The 21,269-nt window shown below is 49.5% G+C and overlaps 1 protein-coding gene and 1 long non-coding RNA gene across 2 annotated transcripts in view; one reads left to right on the top strand and one right to left on the bottom strand.

Annotated features, from left to right (window-relative positions):
* LOC308632288 overlaps window positions 1-21,269 on the top strand; it is an 827,867-nt gene that overhangs the window by 6,523 nt on the left and 800,075 nt on the right. The window lies entirely within an intron of this gene.
* Window positions 9,738-19,204, bottom strand: LOC308632377 (uncharacterized protein; the record flags this gene model as incomplete). Its single annotated transcript, XM_081264469.1, has 8 exons — window positions 9,738-10,106; window positions 10,272-10,372; window positions 12,658-12,772; window positions 13,844-14,074; window positions 14,241-14,356; window positions 15,828-15,942; window positions 17,454-17,661; window positions 19,143-19,204. The coding sequence occupies 8 exons, from the start codon at window positions 19,202-19,204 to the stop codon at window positions 9,831-9,833; spliced, it is 1,224 nt and encodes a 407-aa protein (XP_081120595.1). The 3' UTR covers window positions 9,738-9,830.

Consider the following 21,269-nt stretch of genomic DNA (forward strand, 5'->3'; position numbering starts at 1 on the left):
AATCATGAAACTTGCAGGGAAATGGATGGCACTAGAGCAGATTATGCTTAGTGAAGCTAGCCAATCCCTAAAAAACAAATACCAAATGTCTTCTTTGATATAATGAGAGCAACTAAGAACAGAGCAGGGAGGAAGAGCAGGAAGAAAAGATTAACAATAAACAGAGACATGAGGTGGGAGGGAAAGGGAGAGAAAAGGGAAATTGCATGGAAATGGAGGGATACCCTCATTGTTATACAAAATTACATATAAGAGGTTGTGAGGGTATTGGGAAAATAAACAAAGAGAGAAATGAATTACAGTAGATGGGGTAGAGAGAGAAGATGGGAGGGGAGGGGAGGGGGGTTAGTAGAGGATAGGAAAGGTAGCAGAATACAACAGTTACTAATAGGGCATTATGTAAAAATGTGGATGTGTAACCGACGTGATTCTGCAATCTGTATTTGGGGTAAAAATGGGAGTTCATAACCCACTTGAATCTAATGTATGAAATATGATATGTCAAGAGCTTTGTAAGGTTTTGAAAAACCAATAAAAAAAACCAGGGAGAGAGGGAGAGCATGCCAGGGATTGAGCTTTTATTGGTGAATAAAAAATTCAAGGGAAAATCCCATCCAGTGAAGGTTAAGGGGGGCAGAATCCCAAGGTCAAGGACAACGATTGGGTCTTCAGGTCAGTGGCCAGGAGGCATCTGCATGGACAAACCCTGGGACCTGGGAAAGGGTGGGGAATGGCTCTGACACATCTGTGTTTGAGCGCCTCTCACCCTGCCAGGGAGGTAAGTCAAATCACGTAAGAGGATGGCCTCCCACAATTGTCTTTTTTTTTGTTGTTGTTAGAATGAAATTCATAAGTTGGCAGACCATTTTTTTCAGATGTGTAACTAGATGCCATTTAAATTACCCACTCTTAAATGGTAGACATTTTGTACATGAACACTGCCTGTCTGCACCTTTTTGAACAGCCAGTCTGGGCTCAGGAACCCAAATACCAATGTTAGCTGGAACATGTTCTTCAGTTTGGCCTATCCGCCAGTATCCCCTGAGGTCATCTGTTCAATGAGCTTCGTTACTCCTGCTCCCTCACTGGCTTTCATGGAAACCACATAATGTCTATGAATCAGGGACACCAATCCCACAACATTGTGTTCTTTGAGTATCCAAAGTCCCACTTTTCACTTCACCATGGCTGACATAGGCAGTAATATTTATCAGCAAATGTGAGGTTTTCAAAGATCCAATTCTTTGTGCTCCTTTCTCAAAGAGCATTAGGCAGGGATATAGCATACATAAATATTAAAAGGCTGTAGTTTTTAAAATGTCATCCATTGAATAGTTGATACATATCTGAGATACTTTTTATTTTGGAGGAGGTATTATTTAATAGGGAATTCCAACAGCTACGTAATAGTGAAATGAGACACAAAGAATAAAATGCATCCATTTTATTCTTTGTGTCTGATGAATTTTATGAGTAAGGATAAGATATTTCCTTGTTCCAGTGCAGATGTTGCCCACTTCTGTGAATGGATGTGGGGTGTCACCTGCTACTTGCATGTCTGCATGTTGTGCTTGACACTAATATCATACTTGGAAGGTGGCAGAAAGTCAATACTGAAGTTAAGCTCTTGTGTTCTAGCAGTTGTGCTGCAGATCCTTGGTGTGCCACCTTCTGCAATCCATGCTGCTCTGTTCATGTTTCTTATTGACTGCCTGGTGATGAGCATCATGGTCTCCTGGTCTTTGAGAATGGCCAAACATTGTACTGTGAATGTGGAAGATGGGAATGTGGAAGGCTCCAGGGAGGAGGGATCATTGATCATGTACTCTACTCCATGTGCCTGTTTAATGACCTGTTTTTCTTCTTTGGTTTTAAGGGAGACGGGGCCCTCAGACACTTCTGTGCAGCTGGGAATGCAGGCTTCTGCTTCACCTTGAAGGAAGCGAAAATGCTCTCTAAATGTACACCATGCTTAATTGTATAGAAGAATTCTACATCGAGCCAAACCACACGAGATTTCAAAAGCCAGCCCAATAACATTTAGAAGATTCATTCTCCAAAGCAGAGTCCTCCCTGTTGAGAGACTTCAATGTGGAGAAAGGAGAGCCCCTCTCTCCTCGGAGTACTTCTTTGACAACAAGTGCACTGGAGAAGTTTGAATCAAGTGGGAGGCACATGGGCAGGCTTCCTGGATGAGGCCCTATTGAAGGGAGGATGGGATCTGCGGAGTGGACCAGAGAGAGGAAAGATGGGAAAGGGAGGGAAGCTGGCGAGGGCAGGGCGACAGCATCACTGGAAAAGAGGCCCCAGGAGGAACTGCTACAGACTCTCAGCTGAAGACACCCATGCGGGCTTGAGGTGTTTTCAAGCACAGCCTTGCCAATATGTGAGCTTCGTGTTCTGCTGGACTTGGATGAGTCTAGTGATAAATGACATGCAGGGACCCACATGCAACAAACACATTTACTGATGGCACAAAGGCTTCAAAGTGAACCTGTGTCTGCCAGTTATTATACATCATTCTGCAGCACTCTAGTTCAAACAGGGATAGCCACAAATTGCTCACTGGAAACACTGTTTGCTGCCGCAAGTGGACGCTGCTTGCATGAACTGCTTCACTTCTGAACTTCTCAGCTCTCCTGAGCAAGCACATTCAGAACCCACTTCAGGCCCAATATGAAAAGTGTACCTATAAGAGAGACCTTGTAGCTCCGATCACCAACGTTAAAGAGGAAAGCTGCTCTTTGAAGAAAATCCATTTGCCAATGTTTCACTGAAATCAATGGTTCCCCCTTACTCAGAAGACAAACTGGAAACGCAGGAGCCTTCATGCAGGGAATCTGAATTTCCAATGGAACAGTGCTTCAGAGAGAAACTGAGAGTGCCGGCTCTGAGAAGCGGTTCCACTTCATGCAGCTTCAGCCAGAAACAAACCTCAATGTGCTTACAGAGCACAAGACCGTTCCTTCAATTGGAAGCGGCCTGCACAAAATGCTTCCATTCTGCACTTCCAAGCTTTTCTCAGCTAGCACGTTCAGTCAACACTTTACACCCAAAGTGCAAATTGTGCTACCCAGAGAGCCCTTGGACCTAACATCATCACCAGTATTCACATGGAAAGTTGGACGGTTGACAAGATCAATGGCGCAGAGTTTCATTGAAATCTTTTTCTCAAATATTTTGAAAACTCACTGGAAATGAAAGGCCCACGAGTAACAAACTCTGCTTTATACAAGACACAGAAACTTCTAAAGCCTGTGACTGCTGGCTCTAAGAAGGGGTTCCAAATCCTACTAGTTCAACCAAGCCCAAATCCCAATGTGCTCTCTAGGAACACTTTTACATCTTGCAATTGAAGCTGTTTGCATACCCTGCTTCTCTTCTGCACTTCACACTCTAGAGCTGTTTGCACACCCTGGTTCTCTTCTGCACTTCACACTCTTCTCATTGAGCTCATTCAGAGAACATTTCACACTCAATATCCAAAGTGAACTAGCTGGAGAGCCCTTGTACCTTGGAGCACTTGCTCAGATAGGAAGCAATAGGTCTGATGGGTGGTTCAATTCCTCCATGATTCTTTGGAATCCATTCCTCAAACGGATTCTGAAAACTATCTTGAAATTGCATGAGCCTGACTACAATGACCTGTGCTTTATTGAGTGCATAGATGCTTCCAAATATAATGGTACCATCATCTCTGACAAGAGGTTCTGCTTTCTGCATGTTCAACCAGGGAAAAATTGCCATGTGTTCACTGAGAACAAAGCTACTTTGTGCACAAAATTTTTCTGTTTGCCCCCTACAAATGCATCTCAGGATGCACATTCAGAACACATTTCCTGCAAAATCATGACAAAGTATCATTGCAAAAGTCCACTGTGGTCTCGCATCACCAACATTAATTAGGAAATTAATTGCCCAAGGTTTCACTGTATTCCCTTGGTCTCCCTCTTCTAAAAACTCATTGAAACTGCAGGTGCCTGACAGCAATCAACTTGCCATTGACCAAGAGCACAGTTGTTTCCAATGGAAACTGTGCCTGCTAGCTCTCAGAAGCCATTGGATTTAAGGCTACTTCAGCCAGGTACAAAGCTCAATGGGCACGTGAGAAAAATGTCATTTCCTAATGTGGAAGCTGCTTGCCAAAATTCTTCTGTGCTGCACTTCCAAAATATTTTCAGGAAGCACACTCAGAGCACAGTTTCAGCCCATATGCAAAGAGTGCTAGCAAGAGAGCCCTTGGACCTAGGTTCAGCAACTTGGAGGAGAACTGTGGGCCCACTGGGAAGAGCAATTCCCCAAGGTGGATTGAAATCCATTGCTCAATTGTTTGTCACAGAATTCACTTGAAATGCAAGTGCCTGCCTGCATTGAACTCGCATTGACCAATTGTACAGATGCTTCAGAGGGAAACTGCCACCTCAGAGAAGCGGTGGTTCTTCATGCTAGTTTAAGTAGTGACAAACCCCAGTGTGCTCACTGAGAACAAAATGAGCTCCTGAATGTTGAAGCTGCTGAGAGACTGCTTTACTTTTGCACTCCCAAACTACTCTCAACAAGCACATTCAGAGCCGAGGTCAGGCCCAAAATACAATGTTGGCTGACAAGAGAGTCCTTGCACCCAGGATCACCAATTTTGAGAAGGCAATGAGGACTGCTGAAAAGAACAATTCCACAAAATTCCATGGAAACCCACTCATCAGACCTTCCTGAAAACACTGGAAATGCAGGTTTCATGCAAGGAACTCTGTGTGACAGATGGCAAAGTTTGCCAAATGCAAACATGCCTACCAGCTCTGAGAAGCCATTCTCATTCACACTTCTTCAACCTGGGAAAAATCCCCATGAGCTCACTGAGAACAAGTTAGCTTGTGCCACTTGAAGCTGCTTCCACAAACAGTTTCACTTCTGCACTTCTAAACTGTTCTCATCAAGCACATTCAGAGCACAGTTCAGGCATGAAACACAAAGTGTGCCAGAAAGAGATCACCAACTTGCAGGAGGAAAGAGGACCAGCTGAGAAGATCAGTTCTCCAAAGTCTCATTGACATCCACTTGTCACATTTGCTTACAACATACACTTGAAGTGCAGGTACCCAAATGAGTGAACTGTTTTGGATCAATGGCACAGAGGCTTCAATGTGAAAGCATGCCTGTCAGCTGTAAGGAGCAATTTTTCTTTCTTCTAGCTCACACAGAAAAAAACACCATGTGCCTACTTACAACAAAGTTAGTCCTGCAAGTTGAAACTGCTTGCGGCAAATGGCTTCCATTCCCCACTTGCAGCCATCAGTGGTTGACAGATGGCACAGAGGCTTCAATGTGAAACAGTGAATGCCAATCATTACAAGTGCTTCTGACACACTCTAGTTGAACCAGGGACAGCCCAAAGTGCTCAACGAGAACACACTTTGTTCCTGCAAGTGGAAGCAGCTTGCACAAACTGCTTCAGTTAGAAAATTCCAAGCTCTTCTCAGCAAGCACATTCAGAAAACAGTTCTGGCCCAATGGAAAAAGGGTCCTAGCAAGAGGATCCCATACCTATGATTACCTTCATAAGGTAGCTTCCCAACTTCTGTGTGGAAGTGTGTTTCTCCTTGGCCCTTATGCTGTTTTGGAGACCACTAGCTCAGCTTTGTGCAGGATCATCTGACCTGGACTTTTTGCAAGACCTGTACAGCCCTCACACATTCTCAAATGCTACAGGACTTTGCAGACCAGTCCAGGCAACAGTAGGCATCCATTCATTGTCTGCAGTCTACAGATTCCTAGATGCATGGCATTCATTACCATCAAACGCAGAATTTTGATCAATAGCATATATATATATATATATATATATATATATATATATATATATATATATATATATCATTCCAATCTGAATCAAACAAATCAGAAATATCCCCAAATCCAAAGAGTGGATCCCCATTGTGATGCTACCAGTGGAAAATTCCACAGCTGACCTCATGGGATGGTTCACAGTCAAAACACAGCTGCATGAAAAATATTCCATGACATGACCTTCTGGTTATGTGGAAAGTGGCATGTGAAGTACACATGCATGTCTTCTTCAGACATGGGATTCATTTGCAGGACACCTTATGCAATTGAAAATACTCCAAAATGGGAGAAATCAGAACCACGTCTCCAAAGTATTTCAGAAGAGACCAACTCCATCTGTGTATGTATCTCTCAGTGAGTGTGTGTGCTCTAGTGTGTGTGTGTGTGCTCTAGTGTGTGTGTGTGTGTGCTCTAGTGTGTGTTTGTGTATGTGTGTGCTCTAGTGTGTGTGTGTGTGCTCTAGTGTGTGTTTGTGTATGTGTGTGCTCTAGTGTGTGTTTGTGTGTGTGTGTGCTCTAGTGTGTGTGTATGTGTGTGCTCTAGTGTGTGTTTGTGTGTCTTTGTTTCTGTTTGTACCATGATAGCCGATACTTCATTGCCCCCATTGGAAAACTGACTCAGATACTGCCATCTGCCAAACTCCTAAAAACCAAACTTCTTGCTGATAGAATGAAACATTCCTTCCTGTTGGTTTGGATGTGTCCTTTAGGAATCACTGCTACATTTAGATACTCAAATCATCACAGTAGATCAGGTAACAAAAACATATATATTTTAAAATAATAATATATTAATGGAAACAACAAATACAGGATAGAGTAACAACTGTGTTACTAAACAAGGTCAAGGACAATGGCAAACTACAGATTCAAACTTTCCAAGCCAATAGTAATCAATGTAAATATTCCTGGGCTGCCTCAGCCCCGCCCAGGCACACAGCAGCAGAATGGTTTTGCAAGCATCCTCAGGAGGGCTGGAGCCTTCTTTGCAGGACGAGTGGGAGGTTGAGGCTGGATCCACTCATCATTCTTTTGGGGGAGGCTCCTTTTCCTCAGCACGAAGTTGGATTTTGTGTGAGGGTTCTTGGCATAAAATACGTTGGCCTGCGCTGGAATCCTCAGCTCTGAGGAGAGAGGGGTGTACAAAACAAGGTGGCTCAGGAGGTGCTCCCTAGGACACCCCAACATCTGAGAGCCTGTGCCAGAAAAGGCCAGAGCCACACACCTGAGAGCTCCCCAATTCAGCACCAATACCAACAAAGACAGCCTCCACAGTCCTCCCTGAGGAAGAACTAGGCAGAGCACTTCAACAGACCTAATGTCTGTTCCTACCAAAGGCTTTGGACTCCAGAACATCTCAGGTCCTCTTGCATCTGCCAAAGCACACCACTAGGGTTTGCATCTGAAATCTCCCACAAAAGGCTCCTGTGCCGAAGATTCAGTCCCCACATGAGCCATCTTCATAGGTGGGTTTGGAGGGAAGCATTGGATGGTGAGTGCTCTGATGTCATCATGAAATTCTCATTCAAGATGAATACTCTACTGGGAGGTGGGAGGGACTGGAAGAAAAGTGGAGCATGGGTGGAGGAAGACCTAAACAGGGGTGCGCCCTGGGCAACAGTACCTTGTTCCTGTTGGCTCCACTGAAACCTCATTCTCCAAGTAGAGGTCCTCCTTCTCCTCTCCGTCTTTCTCTCTCTCCCTCTCTGCCAGCCTCGTTCTCTCTCTCCCAGTCTATGCCTTTATGGCAAGGGCTGAGGAGCTCTCCACTGCCACACACTAGAGCTTTATGGACAGCCCAGTGCACAACCAAAGAGAAAGTTGTGAAACCCGGAGAAAAGGCCTAGGATTCCTCCTCTGAGTTATTTTCCTCAAGTATGGCCACAGTGAGGACAGGCTGACCAGAACAGACACCACATTAGAGCCATGCTTCTGCGTTGGTGGAGCCCGCCTCCATGTGGACCAGCTTCTGAGAATGGAGGCCACATTCGAAATGCTGCCCTACTGAGAACAATGGTTCCAAAGACCAGCAAAGGGAATGCTTCCCTCCAACATGGTGTATGGCCCAGTGGTGCCATGACCCCGAGTGGGGGAATACAACAGCCCGCTTCTCCTTCCTCTGAACACCTGTTTCCTGTCGCCCTCCTCTAACCTAGAGCCTGTTCTCCATCCCTTCTGGGTTGGATGTAGGGATGTCTGCTATGAATTTCTTAGGCTACCAAGGCCCCAGACAGACTTCCTCTTCCATAGACTCTACTAACCTAACAGTAGGTTAAGATAGGAGACAAGTGATCCTAGAACTCATAGGGATGGTGGTCTTCAGCATACATAGGCTGGGATAATGGCTGCTGAGGTGTTTGGCTCACAAAAACCAACCAACCAACCAACGAAAAAGCACTGGCATTATTATCAGATGACCTCTGTGGCCAACGTGCTCAGGAAGCCCTCATCTGACTTTAGTTAGGGGTCATAACCTGGCTATTGTGATCACTCCTTGGCAAGTGGAGTCAGGTGCGGAAGACCATGGAATTTATGCAAACACAGATGATTCAAGCTGTCTCCCAGGCTGTGTTTTCTTCCCAATTACATCCTGTTAGAATCCTGCTTGCTAGAATCCTGGCAATGCTCTGCCCAGGCAGTGGTTTTCTGGTCACACACAAGGCTTTCAATCCTACTGCTTCAGTCCACAAAATGCCAGTTCCCTCTTTAGCCCATGCATTCCCCTGTTCCTCTGAAACCACTCCTATCCCAGGCCATGAAAGCATACTGCTCCTGGACAGAGGCTTTCCTTCTCACTCCTCACTGATGTCAGCTTTGGATGCCTGTTCATGTCCAGGGGAGGCACCTGGTGGGGAGCCGCAATATCCACTGGGGTACACCATTGGCCCTCGAGACCTTCCACCAGCACAAGTGCAGATTGCTTTGTGCACGAACCCAACACATCTGTTGGAGTGTTCTTGGGGGTCAGAGACTACTCTTTGGTGCTAAGAATTGACCTGAGTCCACATCCTGACCCTTGCTCTCTGCCATCTGACTGTCCCACTTACTCTGACGGTGAGAGATGATTTGGCCCAGCTCATATTCCTCCGGCTTCTCCTCAGTGAGCAAGTGTAGCTCCAGGGCCCTGCGGATGACGGCAGGAGCCCTATCGTGGCAGGTCACCTGGAGCAGCATGGGAGACAGGCCTTCAGGAAATGGGCCTTGAAGTGACTACTCAAGGACAGTGGGCAGGGGCATTCTGGAGGCACCTCCACTCTAAATACAGGACAACATCCATGACCCTACTACCTGAGGCTGGCCTCCTGCTCATCGCGTGGGCTCTTCCCACAGGCTACTCGCCCAATCCTTGTACATAGGACTTCCTGGACCTGCCATTGCTCTTTGTGGAGCTGCACTCCTCTCGAAGTGAAAGGACCCCACTACCTGCATACAGATGCAATCTCATCCCACAAGTTGGGAGGAATGGGACAATAGCCTCCGAGATCCCAGGTCTGCCCGAGGATGCAGGCGGCATTGGGAATGGCCTGGGCACAAAGCCTAGAGGCTTTGGTCTGGATCGCCAGGGCCAAAAACAGACCCAGGAACATGACCACACACAGGAGTGCTGAAAGATAGCCACGAGAGCTCCTGGCCTCCAGAGGCTCAGTGCTGGCTGGGGTATAGGAGGGCACCTCATCCGGCAAGGGTGGTCATTGGAAAGGGCTCCTGTCCTGCAGGTTACCTGGACATTTAGTGTGCTTGCTCCATATCCTTATCAAGACCGCAGAGAGACCCTCTCAGCTCCTTGTTCAAGGAACATGCAGAACCTCACACTGCTGTCCTCCTCCATAGACGTCAGCATCCCATACAAGGGAACCTGCCACCTAGGTCCTGTCCTATTCTCATCTGTCACCCATACCTGCCCCTGCCCTTCTGGACTGCATGCTGCCACCTGACACACAGACTCCCTCAGACATGGCGGTGGACAAGCTGCTGCTCTCCCTCATCTCAGCTCCAGCCCTTCCTCTCCCTTCTTGATTCCCATCTATCCTCCTGATCATCCAGAAGCTCCAATGCAAGAGGGCATGAGTAGTCCATGGTATTGGACCAGTGTCTGCTCCCCACCCAGGTGTAAGCACCAGGGGACACCCCTGCTCCCAGGCTTACCAGGACTTTCTTGGCCATCTTTGGACTTTGTGTTTCTACGTGCACACGGATTAAGCAGGTGTCTCCCACCTGCTTGTGGGAAAGCGGCCTGGAGGACTTGCAGGTTGATTCTGAGAACTGTGGGGGATGGAACATCAGCAAACCCAGAAACAGAAAGCCACCCCAGCCTGTCAGTTGGCTCTATGGGCTTCTAGCACATATGTCCAGGTGATGAGGTCTCTTATTTCCCAGGTGGAAGTGGAATGGCAGCACAAGTACAGCTTGAATAAGGTAGGTGTTTACCTCCTTTCCCTTGACCTGGGGGCGTTTCCTCACGATGAAATGATATTTTATTTGCGGATTCATGGACAGATACATGAGTGACTGGTCAGGGACCTTGATTTCTGCAGAGCGAAGTGGAGAGAATTGTTAGGTGGCACTCAAGGATTATACCACAAAACACCCACAACCCCTGAGAGTCTCCGCCAGGGCGAGCCTGCACCAGACTTGAGAGCCCTCCTATCCAGCTACAGTGCCACCAGAGACTCCCTCAGTGATTCTTCCCTGGAGAAGATGATGGACAGGATTCTAAACCAAAAGAGCATCTGACAATGGAAACAGCACCTGGGGCCCCAGAACTTCTCAGTGCAGGTTGGATCTGCCACAGAGACACTGCTAGGCTTTGCATCAGGATTGGCAAAGGCTCCTGTGCTTAGGCCTTTCTCCCCAGTGCAGCCATGTTCACACATGGGCATTCAGGGAAGTGTTGGATGGTGGGTGAATTCATCCACTTGCCCTTGATGAATCCACTCATGGATGAATACGCGGAGGGGAGGTGGTATCCATCAGAGGTGTGTTGGGCATGGACGTGGGAGGACTTCAGCAGGGTGGTGCCCTGGAGAACTCTATTGTTTTCTAGGTTCGCTCTCCTTCCCCTTGTTTCTCATCATGAGCTGTCTGCTTGGTACTTTTATTCTGGTTCTTGTTCTACTTCTGGCTCTTCTTTCTGTCCTGCATCTTCTTGTAGTTCTTTCTGGGTCTTTTTCTTGTTCTTACATGATTCCTTCTTGTTCTTCTTGTGTATCTCCCTCCACCCTTCCTTCTGTTCACCTCCTTCTTTTTCTTCTTCTTCCTCTTGCTCTTCATCGTGTGATCCTCTCCCGACTCAGGCTTGTCCTCTTTCTCCTCCTCCTCCTTCTCCTTCTTTCTCTGGCAACGGTTGGGGGTCCTGAGGAGTTCAAATCTATCACACTCTTCTGCCCAGATGCAGCCTGTGTTCAGTAGGCCAAGATGAAATCAGTTCTCAATCAATGGCCAGGAGTGAAACCAAGACCAAAGACAAGTGACTTCTTTCTTTGTCATTGTCACAGTCCGGAAAGACTGAATAACAGACACCGCATTCTGGATAGGCTTCTACCTGTGGTAGTCAGCACCTCATCTGGACCAGGATTGCTAAAATAGATTCCACCTCCATAAAGCTTCCCCAATGAAAACAAGGTTTCCAAAATCTAGGAGAGAGCCAGCATCACTGCCACCCTCCTGCCATAAGGCATAGATGCCATCACACCTAGTGGGTTCCAGGGCCCCGGTAGTCCTCCATTTTGATGTCGGTTACACACAAACCTCCCTGGTCTGGAGCCTGCTCTCAACTGATGCTGGGTTGAAAGTGTCTGTTTCTGAAATCACCTTTGTAGATTCTCAGTTTGGTAATTCCTTATTGATTGGCTTATTTTTGTACCAGGGATAAAACCAGAGGCACTTAAGCACTGAGACCATTCCCAGGCCTTTTTACTTGGGTACAGGCTCTCCCTAAGTTTCTGAGGCTGTTTGGAAATCCCCATCCTCCTGCGCTGCCTCCCAAGTCCCTGAGATTCGCAGACACTGCCCCTTGCCCAGCTCCTTGCACCTCATTCTTCCTCATGTGTAAGACAGAGCCAACCCAAATGAGGCGGTGTGTGAAAATGGGAAAACTCACGTGCCCGACAGATGGTGGGTTCTATTGTGGACAGGCTGGGATGGTGGAGGCTAGGAGTGTTGGGCTCACAAGAAAGGAAAGAGCACTGGCATTGTGGACAGCTCAGCATTGTGGCCTATGTTCTTCAGATGCCCTCCTTTGTTGCTGGAAGGAATAATAACCTGGCCATTCTGATATCTTCAGGAGATGGGCACCCAGGCACAGAGGACTTGGAATTGTTCCAAAAATAACCCAAACAGGCTGTTCCCTGGCCTTGACTTCCTCTTCACTGAGTCCTGTTCCCAGTTGCTGCAATCCTGACATTCTTGACTTCTCATATCCTGGCCATGGATTGGGACCTGTGCTGCTTCCGTCCATAGCAATGCTGATCCAATCAGGACCCATGTTCTCCTCCTCTTCATTTGAAGGCATCCTTATCAGTGAGCCATAAACCAAACTGCTGATTGATTGAGCCTCTCTCTTCCTTGCCCCTCATCGATATTAGCTTTGCATTGCCAGACCAGGTCCAGGTGGGAACACATTTAGGGAGGTCCAGCAGCCCCCTGGGGGCCTCATTGAGCACTTCCACATTGGACATGCTCATCACTGCACTTGGTTTCCTGCACCAGGCCCACCACACTCTGGCTATTTTGGGGCCAAGGCCCACTTTCTCTTGTGAGTTATCCTGAGCCCACTGTGGATCATGTCTCCCCACTGTCTGATTGTCCTACTTACTCTCATTCTCAGACATCATTCTCAGCAGCTCAAAGTTGTCCACATCCTCATGCTGCAACAAATTTTGGTCCAAGGCCCTGCGGATGAGGCTCGTCACCCTCTCCTGGCAGGTCACCTGGATCAGGGTGGGACAAATGTCATCAGAGAATGGCTTTTAGAGGAGCTACCCAGAAGACTGTGGTCAAACATTCAGGAGAAACCTCAGCTACGTGTACAAGGGCACAATCTTGTTATCCTGCTACCTGAGTGTGGCCTCCATATACCCCCTGGGTTCTTGCAATGTGCTACTAGAACAATCCTGGTACAAATATCTGCCTGTACCTGCCATCCCCCCTCCCCCTGGGGAGCCACATTCCACTCAGCTCAAAGGACCAAACTGCCTATGCACAGACACACTCTCATCTCACTGAGATGACAGCAATGGGCCAGGGACCTGCGCACCAAGTGTGCTCTGGGATGCAGGCTGCCTTTGTGGGTGGAAGAGGCAGATGCACTGAAAATGTTGGTCCTGACTGCTACTACACAAAACAGGCTCAGATACAAGAGTGTGCACTTGAGTGCTTCATGATAGCCTTGAGAGGCCCTGGCCTCTGGAAGCTCGGTGCGGGTCTGGTTGGAATGAGGTACTTGACTCAGCACTGGCAGTCACTGAGCATGTCTCCTCTGCAGCTGGACACCTGCAGCATTAGCGTGTCTACTGCACATCCATAGAAATACTCCCCTTTAGCTCGTATTTACATACATGCAAAGGCTGACATTCCAAAGCTTTGGCATGACCCCCCAGGTGATCCCGACCCCAAATTCCCACACCTAGTCATGCTAAGGAGGTTCCCTTCCCTGCCACCAGGAACACATCCCCTCCTACACATGGGACAAGTCACTGCCACCTCCTCTGCTCCAACCTCACTCATTGAGAATACCAAGTTCTAGGCACTGCAGCCTGCACCCTGGACATATCTCTGACTTCATCTGTCCACAGCACTTCCCTCTGCACTTCTGGCCTGCAAAACCCACAATACACAGGCCCACTCACCGCTGGAGCTGGGCATGCTGATGCTCTCCCTCCTCAGGTCAAGCCCTTAAGACGGACCTCTCTCTTTATTTCCCACCACAGCCCCGGGGTTGGCTGTGTCTCCTGCCTTCCACTGTGTGGACACCCAGGAGGCAGCCCTGCTGTCGGGCTTACCAGGATGCGCTTTGTCTCCCTCCTGCTCTGTCCCTCTAGGAGGACGTGAACAAAGCGGCTGTCTTCCACCTGCTCGCTGGAGTGAAGCAGTGAGGAGCTGCTACTGGTGACTTTTCTCTTAGAGTACTCATTGCTTTGGGTGGCCTGGGGCAATGGTCCTGCAGCCACTGCAGAGCTGCTGCTCACAGCTGCTGGGATCCTGGATGCCACTGCCACAGAAGGCTCCAAGAACTGTGGGGGATGACAACATCAGCAAAGCCCAGCACCTGCACCCCACCCAGCCTGGCAGTTGGCTCTGTGGGCATTCTACAACATCCATCCAGAACCTGAGGTTCTTGTCCCCTTGGAGGATGTGGAGTGGCACCAGGAGTGAAGAGTGAAGAAGGTGGCTGTTTACCTCCTTTGGCTTGACCTTCAACGACTTGCTGGCAGCTGTTTCCCGAAGAAGAAAGTTATAATCCACTCCTCCATCCAGGGCGTAATATACGTTCCCATCAGCAGGTATCCTCAGCTCTGGAGAGGCAGGGGCAGAGGCGTGGTAGGTGACACTCAAGGAATACACTACCCAACATCCCCCACAACTGAGGGCCTCTGCCAGCTCAGGTCTCACACAGAGACCTGAGAGCCCCCGAATCCAGCTACTGTTCCACCAAAGACTCCCCACTGATTCCTCCCTGAGGACCCTCTATGCACAGGAGGTCCACTACAGGAACACCTTTCAAGGAAATAGCCCCTTGTACCCCAGAACCTCTTAGTTCACGTTGGGCCCACCAAAGAGAAACAGCTAGACTTTGTATCTGGATTGGTCCCCAAAGACTCATGTGTTGAAGGTTTTCTCCCCACTGCAGCAATGATCACAGGTGGGTTTGGGGGAAGCACTTGATGGTGGTGCCTCCACCTTGCCAGTGGATTCATCCACTCATACAGGGCTATAGTAAATGAGGGGTATGGTTTGGAGGTGTGTTGATGGTGGGTGGAGGATGTCCACAGCCAGCAGGGCTGTGCCATCCAGAGCAATATATTTCTCTTGAGTTCCCCACTTCTGCATTTCCTGCTCATGAATATAATTCTCATTCACATTTTTAATCAATTTATTGTTATACTTCTTGTTTGGCTTGTTTTTCTCCTTCTTGTTCTTGTTCTTCTTCATCTTCTCCTCATGCTTCTTCTTAGAGTCATCTTGACCTTCTTATTCATGGTCTCCTCCTTCAACTTATTTTCATTTTTCTTCTCCTCCTCCTCGTCCTCCTCCTCCTCCTTCTCCTTTTTCTTCTTCTTCCTCTCCTCCTCCTCCTCCTCCTCCTCCTCCTCCTCCTCCTCCTCCTCCTCCTCCTCCTCCTTCTTCTTCTTCTTCTTCTTCTTCTTCTTCTTCTTCTCCCTCTCCTCTCCTCTCCTCTCCTCTCCTCTCCTCTCCTCTCCTCTCCTCTCCTCTCCTCTCCTCTCCTCTTCTCTTCTCTCTCTCTCTCTCTCTCTCTCTCTCTCTCTCTCTCTCTCTCTCTCTCTCCAAGAGTTTATAAGCTGTGAAGGGTTCTATTCTACCACACTCTTCTCTCTAGAAATGGCCTCTGGTCCTAAGTGGACTCAGTTTGCAATGAATAGAAAGATTGGAAGCCAGAAATGATTCTTCATTGAACTGCTTTTCTCATGTACTCATCTAGGTCAGGAAAGGCTGCCAAAGTAGGCACCCTGTGGTTGTCTGTCTTCTTTGACACAAGACAAAGAAGCCTCTCTTCTTGGCCCCTTGTGGATAATAGCTTTGCAATGCCTCCTCAGGCCAAGGAAAGAACACATGATAGGCAGGTCCACAGCCCCTGGGGAACATGAAGAACCTGCAGATTTATGCCCCATCATTACACTTTGTTTTGTGCACAAGTCCCACCAGACTCTTCCTGGGCATTGGGTCAATGCACACTGTGTTTTGGCTCCCAGTTATCCCGAGCCCACTGTGACTCACTGCTCCCTACCCTCTGATGGTTCCACTTACTCTGATGGTTCGAGACAATTTGCAGAAGCTCAAAGTTTTCTGGATCCTCCTGCTGGAGCAAGTGTGCATCTAAGGCCCTGCGGATGATGACTGGAGCCCTGTCCTGGCAGGTCACCTGAGCAGGGTTGGAGAAAGCTCATCAGAGAGGGAATTTGGGAGTAGCTACCCAGAGGACAGTGCTCAAGGACAATCAGAGACAAGTGAGCTCTCAACACAAGGGCACCATCTTGTTACCCTGCTACCTGAGGCCTTCATGTGATCATGTGGGGTCTTCCTATGAGCCTCTAGTCCCATCTTGGTACAAGAGTTTGCTTCAACCTGCTATGCCCTACAGGGACAAGGGAATAAGGACCAAAAGGCTTTGTACAGACACACTCTAGTCCCATCAAGATGGGAGGAATGGTCCAGTGGACTTCCATATCCCTGCTCTGGTCTGGGATGCAGCTGCATTTTTGTGTGGACCAGGCACAAACCCTAGGTGCTTTGGTCCTGACAGCCAGGGCACAGCACACACTAGGACTCTTTAATGATAGGCATGGAAGTTGCTGGGCTCGAGAGTGTCAGTGCTTGCTGGGGTGTCAGGAGGTTTGGACCCAGCAGGTGCAGTGGTTCAACATGGCTCCCCTGGAGGTGGACACCAGAGTCTCATAATGGATACTCCACACCCAGGAAAATTCTGCAGAGAGAGCCGCTAAATCTCTATTCACATACATGCAAACTAGGACACTAATGGGCCCCTCCAAGACCCCCAGTTGTCTGTGACCCACACCTACCCACCCTAATCATTCTACAATGGCTCCCTTCCCTTCAACCAGCAACATGTCCCCTCCCACACACAGGAAAATGACTGCCAACTCCTGTGCTTCAACCTCCACGGTTCAATATACTCCTTCTCAATACCAAGGTCCATAGAGGATGGCCTGTACCCTTGATATTTCTCTGACCTCCTCTGAACCCAGCACTCACTCCTGCACTTCTGACCTGCACACCCCAAAACACACAGGCCCACTCCCACCCAGACCTGGCATGCTGCTGCTCTCCCGCCTCTCTCTTCCTCATTTTCTGCTCTGCTTCCTGACCTTCCAGAAGCTCCAGTTCAAGAAGACAGGCCTAGTCCAAGGTGTTTGCTGTGGACTCGGTCTGCCCCAGTGTGGGCTCCCAGGAGACTCCCCTGCTCGAAGACTCACCAGGATGCTCTTGTACTGTGTTGTCCTTTCGTCTTCCAGGTAGACGTGAATGAGGCACCTGCCTCTCATCCGCTTGTTATATTGGGGCCGTGGGGAGTACCTAGTGGAGACCCCGGATGTCCTGGACTCCGGCTCTGCCCCTTCCCAGGGAGAAGGCTCTGGCTCTGGGGTTGGCTTAGGAGCCGTGACAGGAACTAAGCTTGTAGCTAGAGAAAAGATGCCAACATGACTGCCTTGCCCTGACCTTTGCACAGACACACAATACCCCTGCTGCCAGGAAGAACTCAGGCCCTTAGTCCACACAGGACCTCTGTGCAGACTGGGGTCACTTCCTGAATGGACAAAGGCTTATCCTAATTTCCAGCCCAACACCAGGCATACAGACTCCCTGCAGTGGGACAACAGTCGCACCTTTCCTCATATACCCTTAGGTACTCACCCCAGTCCGCCTGGCTCTCAGGCTCTGCCTGGCTTGATATGCCATCTTCAGTAGGGCCAGAAGGCGGTGTGCTTGGGGCTGCGGGTACAAGCCATCCAGCAAGAGCCCCATGTACGGCAGCAGCAGCTGCAGACTCAGAGAGCCTGGAGGCTGATGGGAAGCCTCGGTGTAGAAGTTCACCCAGGTCCCCAGGAAGGAAGGTGAGGCACTGTGGGGAGGCAGGTGTGGAGTCAGCAAAACCCAGGCCTTGCCTTCGCCACGGCCTCCAGAGCAAACCTCTGACCCTACACTCCTGAACCGTCCCTGGTTCTGAACACACCAGTCCACCTCAGACCAGACACAGTGGCTGTACAGGCAGGGACAGGACAGGTGGCTAGGCAAAGAGCCTTCAAGGAAGGAGCGTTAGATCCATGGTATGACCAGCTCTCCCCTCCTCTGGCCAGGCCTGACACTCTTCTTCCCCTTGGCTACATGCTCTCCAACCTGGAGTGCACCTTCCAGGAGTGTCTGTCCTCCTGCCCACTCTTCTCAGGGCTCAAGAGACACCTCCTCCCCTGGCGTGGGCTGCAATGCTACCTCATTCTCTGTGAGCTCTCACTGAGTCCCCCTGAGTAGCGGTGGACCTCTCTTTTCCCATGAGTGCAGACCACATCTCTGTGGCCCTGGGGGAGGACAGGGAGGTGTAGTGTGGGGGATCCATTGTCCCAGGGGCTTCCCCAGAGGACCATGACTCCACCTACAACTCCCTGCCTTACCCCTCCTACTGTTGAAGCCCCACACCTTACACTGCAGGCAGAAAACAGAATTGGGGAGAGCAGTCTTTCCTCAGCCTTCCCAAGTCAAATCACCTTGCAGGTCCCTATTCTGGAAACAGGAGCCCACCCTCTTGACCCCAAGCCCATTCCATGTGGAAGTTGGTCCAGGGGTCCACCATAGTCACTGAAGAGGACAACGTGCAGTTATGCCTCATGGAGTCAGGGATGCAGTCACATGTAGGATATGTACTCATGGCACCTGCGGTTTTAGGCTGACCCCCATGAAAAGGGACACAATGGCAGTCATTTGCACCCCATTTTTCACTGAATTATGAAACGTGACTGGAGACGTGTCTTCACACAGTGGGTGCTTTCTCCATGTTCATCAGTGAATGAGCCCAAACTGCTGATTCCCACATATCTCTGGGTGTGGGAGCTGCCATGTCCAAAGCCCCTGTCCAGCTATGTCCCAGCTAGGACACTCTGTCCCACTATGTATACTAACATGTCTTTATTAACCCAAAAGAGCTTTCCCCAAGGCCCGAGTTTTGAGACGCCTCTGGCACAGATCTACGTTCTTCACAAAGCCAACATCAACCAGAAAGACCACCTGGCCTCACTGAGTCCACCTGGGAATGAGCTCAGCGCACACCATTGAGCTGTGGTGCCCAGTGTGTGGGGACTGCTCCATGGACCTCTGTGGGTCAGCTGGAGTCAGGATGGTTTCTCTGCCTGAGAGGGGAGTTCACTCCCCTTGCAAGGCTGTGGCAGGCACCTCCAGGACTCGTCCCATTCGGGGCTGACATTCCACTATGAGTGTGGTCCTCTATCTCATTAGGTATCACAAACCTTTGGGTCCCTGAGAGGTACATGGCAGCCCCAAGACCCAGGCATGAGGGGGCTACACACTTGGGCTTGGTGGTCTGGCGCTTACCTTGGGAACAAGAGATCCAGCACCTGCTGGGTGGGGATGGAATCCCAGGAGATGAACCCCATGTTGCTGCTGAAATCTAGGTTCCTCCCACAAATGACAGGCAGGAGCTCATTCCTAAGCTGGTCCTGCCTGTAAGGTTCAAGGCTCTGTACCCTGAAGGGCTCCTCCGTGTTCTGATCATTTTCACCCTGGGTTGGGACCAAGAATGGTGGGTTCAAAATGGAAATGGTGACAAACAGAAAAATGACTTGTGCCAATACACTAGAGTCAAAGCACAATGGGACAGTTCCCATCAGTATAAACACACACACACACACACACACACACACACACACACACACACACAGTCAGAATAGGAGTCCTGGGCCATTCATCAGGGATCAGACTAGAGGGCCTGCTGGGCTCACCTGCCCTGTGCTACTCACTGTTACTCTTGAGCTCCTCTGCGACAATCGCCAGAGGCTCTGGCGTCTAAGATGAAGCCTCACCCAGTGCATCCACAAAAGGGCTAGTTGGCCCCCCTGAGATTCCTGGGAGCCTGAGGCTCGGCATTGTTTGCGACCACAGGAGAACATCCTTCTCACTCCAGTGTCTCCAAACAAATGAGCTCGGATGGCTTGGTCAGTGAAGTGGGTGCCTGGATACCAGGGTTCCATGTTCTGTTTGATCCATTGTCAAGGCAATGATGTCATTTCCTGTGCCCATACCTGAGCCTCGTTTCACATAAGACCACTTTCAAAAGCCCTATGGGCTGCTGATTTCTCCTCCATGCCTACCCATCTCAGGTGTGCAGGTGTTCACCAACAACTACCCAAATACCCCCACCAGCATCTGCCCTGCTTGGTGCCACTAGAGTTCCAGCTTGGATCCTTCAAAATGCATTCACAATCAGTCCTTCCCTCTCAGCAGCTTTTGGACCCTAGTCCCATCATTGTGCAACTCATGGTGTGCCCAGTCTTTTCTGAAAAGTAGGGTAGCATCTAATCTCTAGGGTTTATTGTGTCTATTGGCCCATAACACCCTCTATTCTCACTGAAACCAGAGATGGGACTCACAGGTGGCTAAAGCACAAACGTAGAGATGGGCAAGAAGGGGAGAGACAAAGAATGCACCCCAACTCAATCAGGCCTGTGTCCCACACAGGGACGTGGCCAATGTCCGTCCCATCGTGGCTGCAGTTCCCACTCTACACCATGGCAAGTTGGAGGTGACTGAGATGCAGAGGCTGCTCCCCTCTGCCATACAACTTCCCAAGGCTTCTCCTAAGATTTCAAAAGGGCCAAGTGTGTCTAGTGTTGGGTCTCACAGAGACTCCGAGGTACCACAGCATCCTGCTGCCCAGAACCACTTCACCCCTCACCTCAAGGGGGCTCAGCCTCTGGATTCATGGGAATTGAAGTGGGTACAGGTGATGGGATATCACCTCCAAGACCGACTTATGCCAAGTCCATGACCCCTGTCTGCATCCCTGTCTCCAGCACCACTCCCCCCTCTCTCTTTCCTCCTCAGAGCAAACAAGTCCATTTAACAAGTGTGTCCTGTGATAAAGACATGACACTCACCCGTCCTCTCATCACACAAACACTGAGGCTCAGCCAACATGGATCCCACCAGGAACACAGGCATAAACTCAGACTCTGATCCTCCCAGCCGAGCCTCAGTGGAGCCTGGACTCCCAGACTCCTGAGTCAAGGAAACAGAGGTGCCTAGCCGAGCCACCTTGCATGCAGCTGCACACAAACTGAACTTATCAATGCCCCTTGCTCTCAGTTGTGAGTAAGAGGGGAGGTGGTGTTCCACAACCCTGGACATCAAGTGCAGTCTCCAGGCTTTGGGGTGTGCCCTGGCCTCTCTCTATCTGCCCAGGCCCTCCAACCCACACTGGCCTTTTACCCAACCTCCTCCTAGGGCCAAACTCAATCCTGCCTCTCAATTTCTGCTGCCTTCCCCAACACACTGCTCCCAAAAATGAGCAGGGCTGGCTCTCGGTTATCATGCTGGTGCCAGCAGCAGTGCCACCCCACTGACATAATTCTGAGTCCCCACCTAGGCACTCCAGCTGTGTTTGCCACACCTGGCCTGTTTGGGCTCAGGCTCTTGCTCTTTTCTTTCATGTGCATGTGTTTT

This window comes from Spermophilus citellus (assembly GCF_964194105.1).
Source record: "Spermophilus citellus genome assembly, chromosome: 13".
NCBI lineage: Eukaryota > Metazoa > Chordata > Mammalia > Rodentia > Sciuridae > Spermophilus > Spermophilus citellus.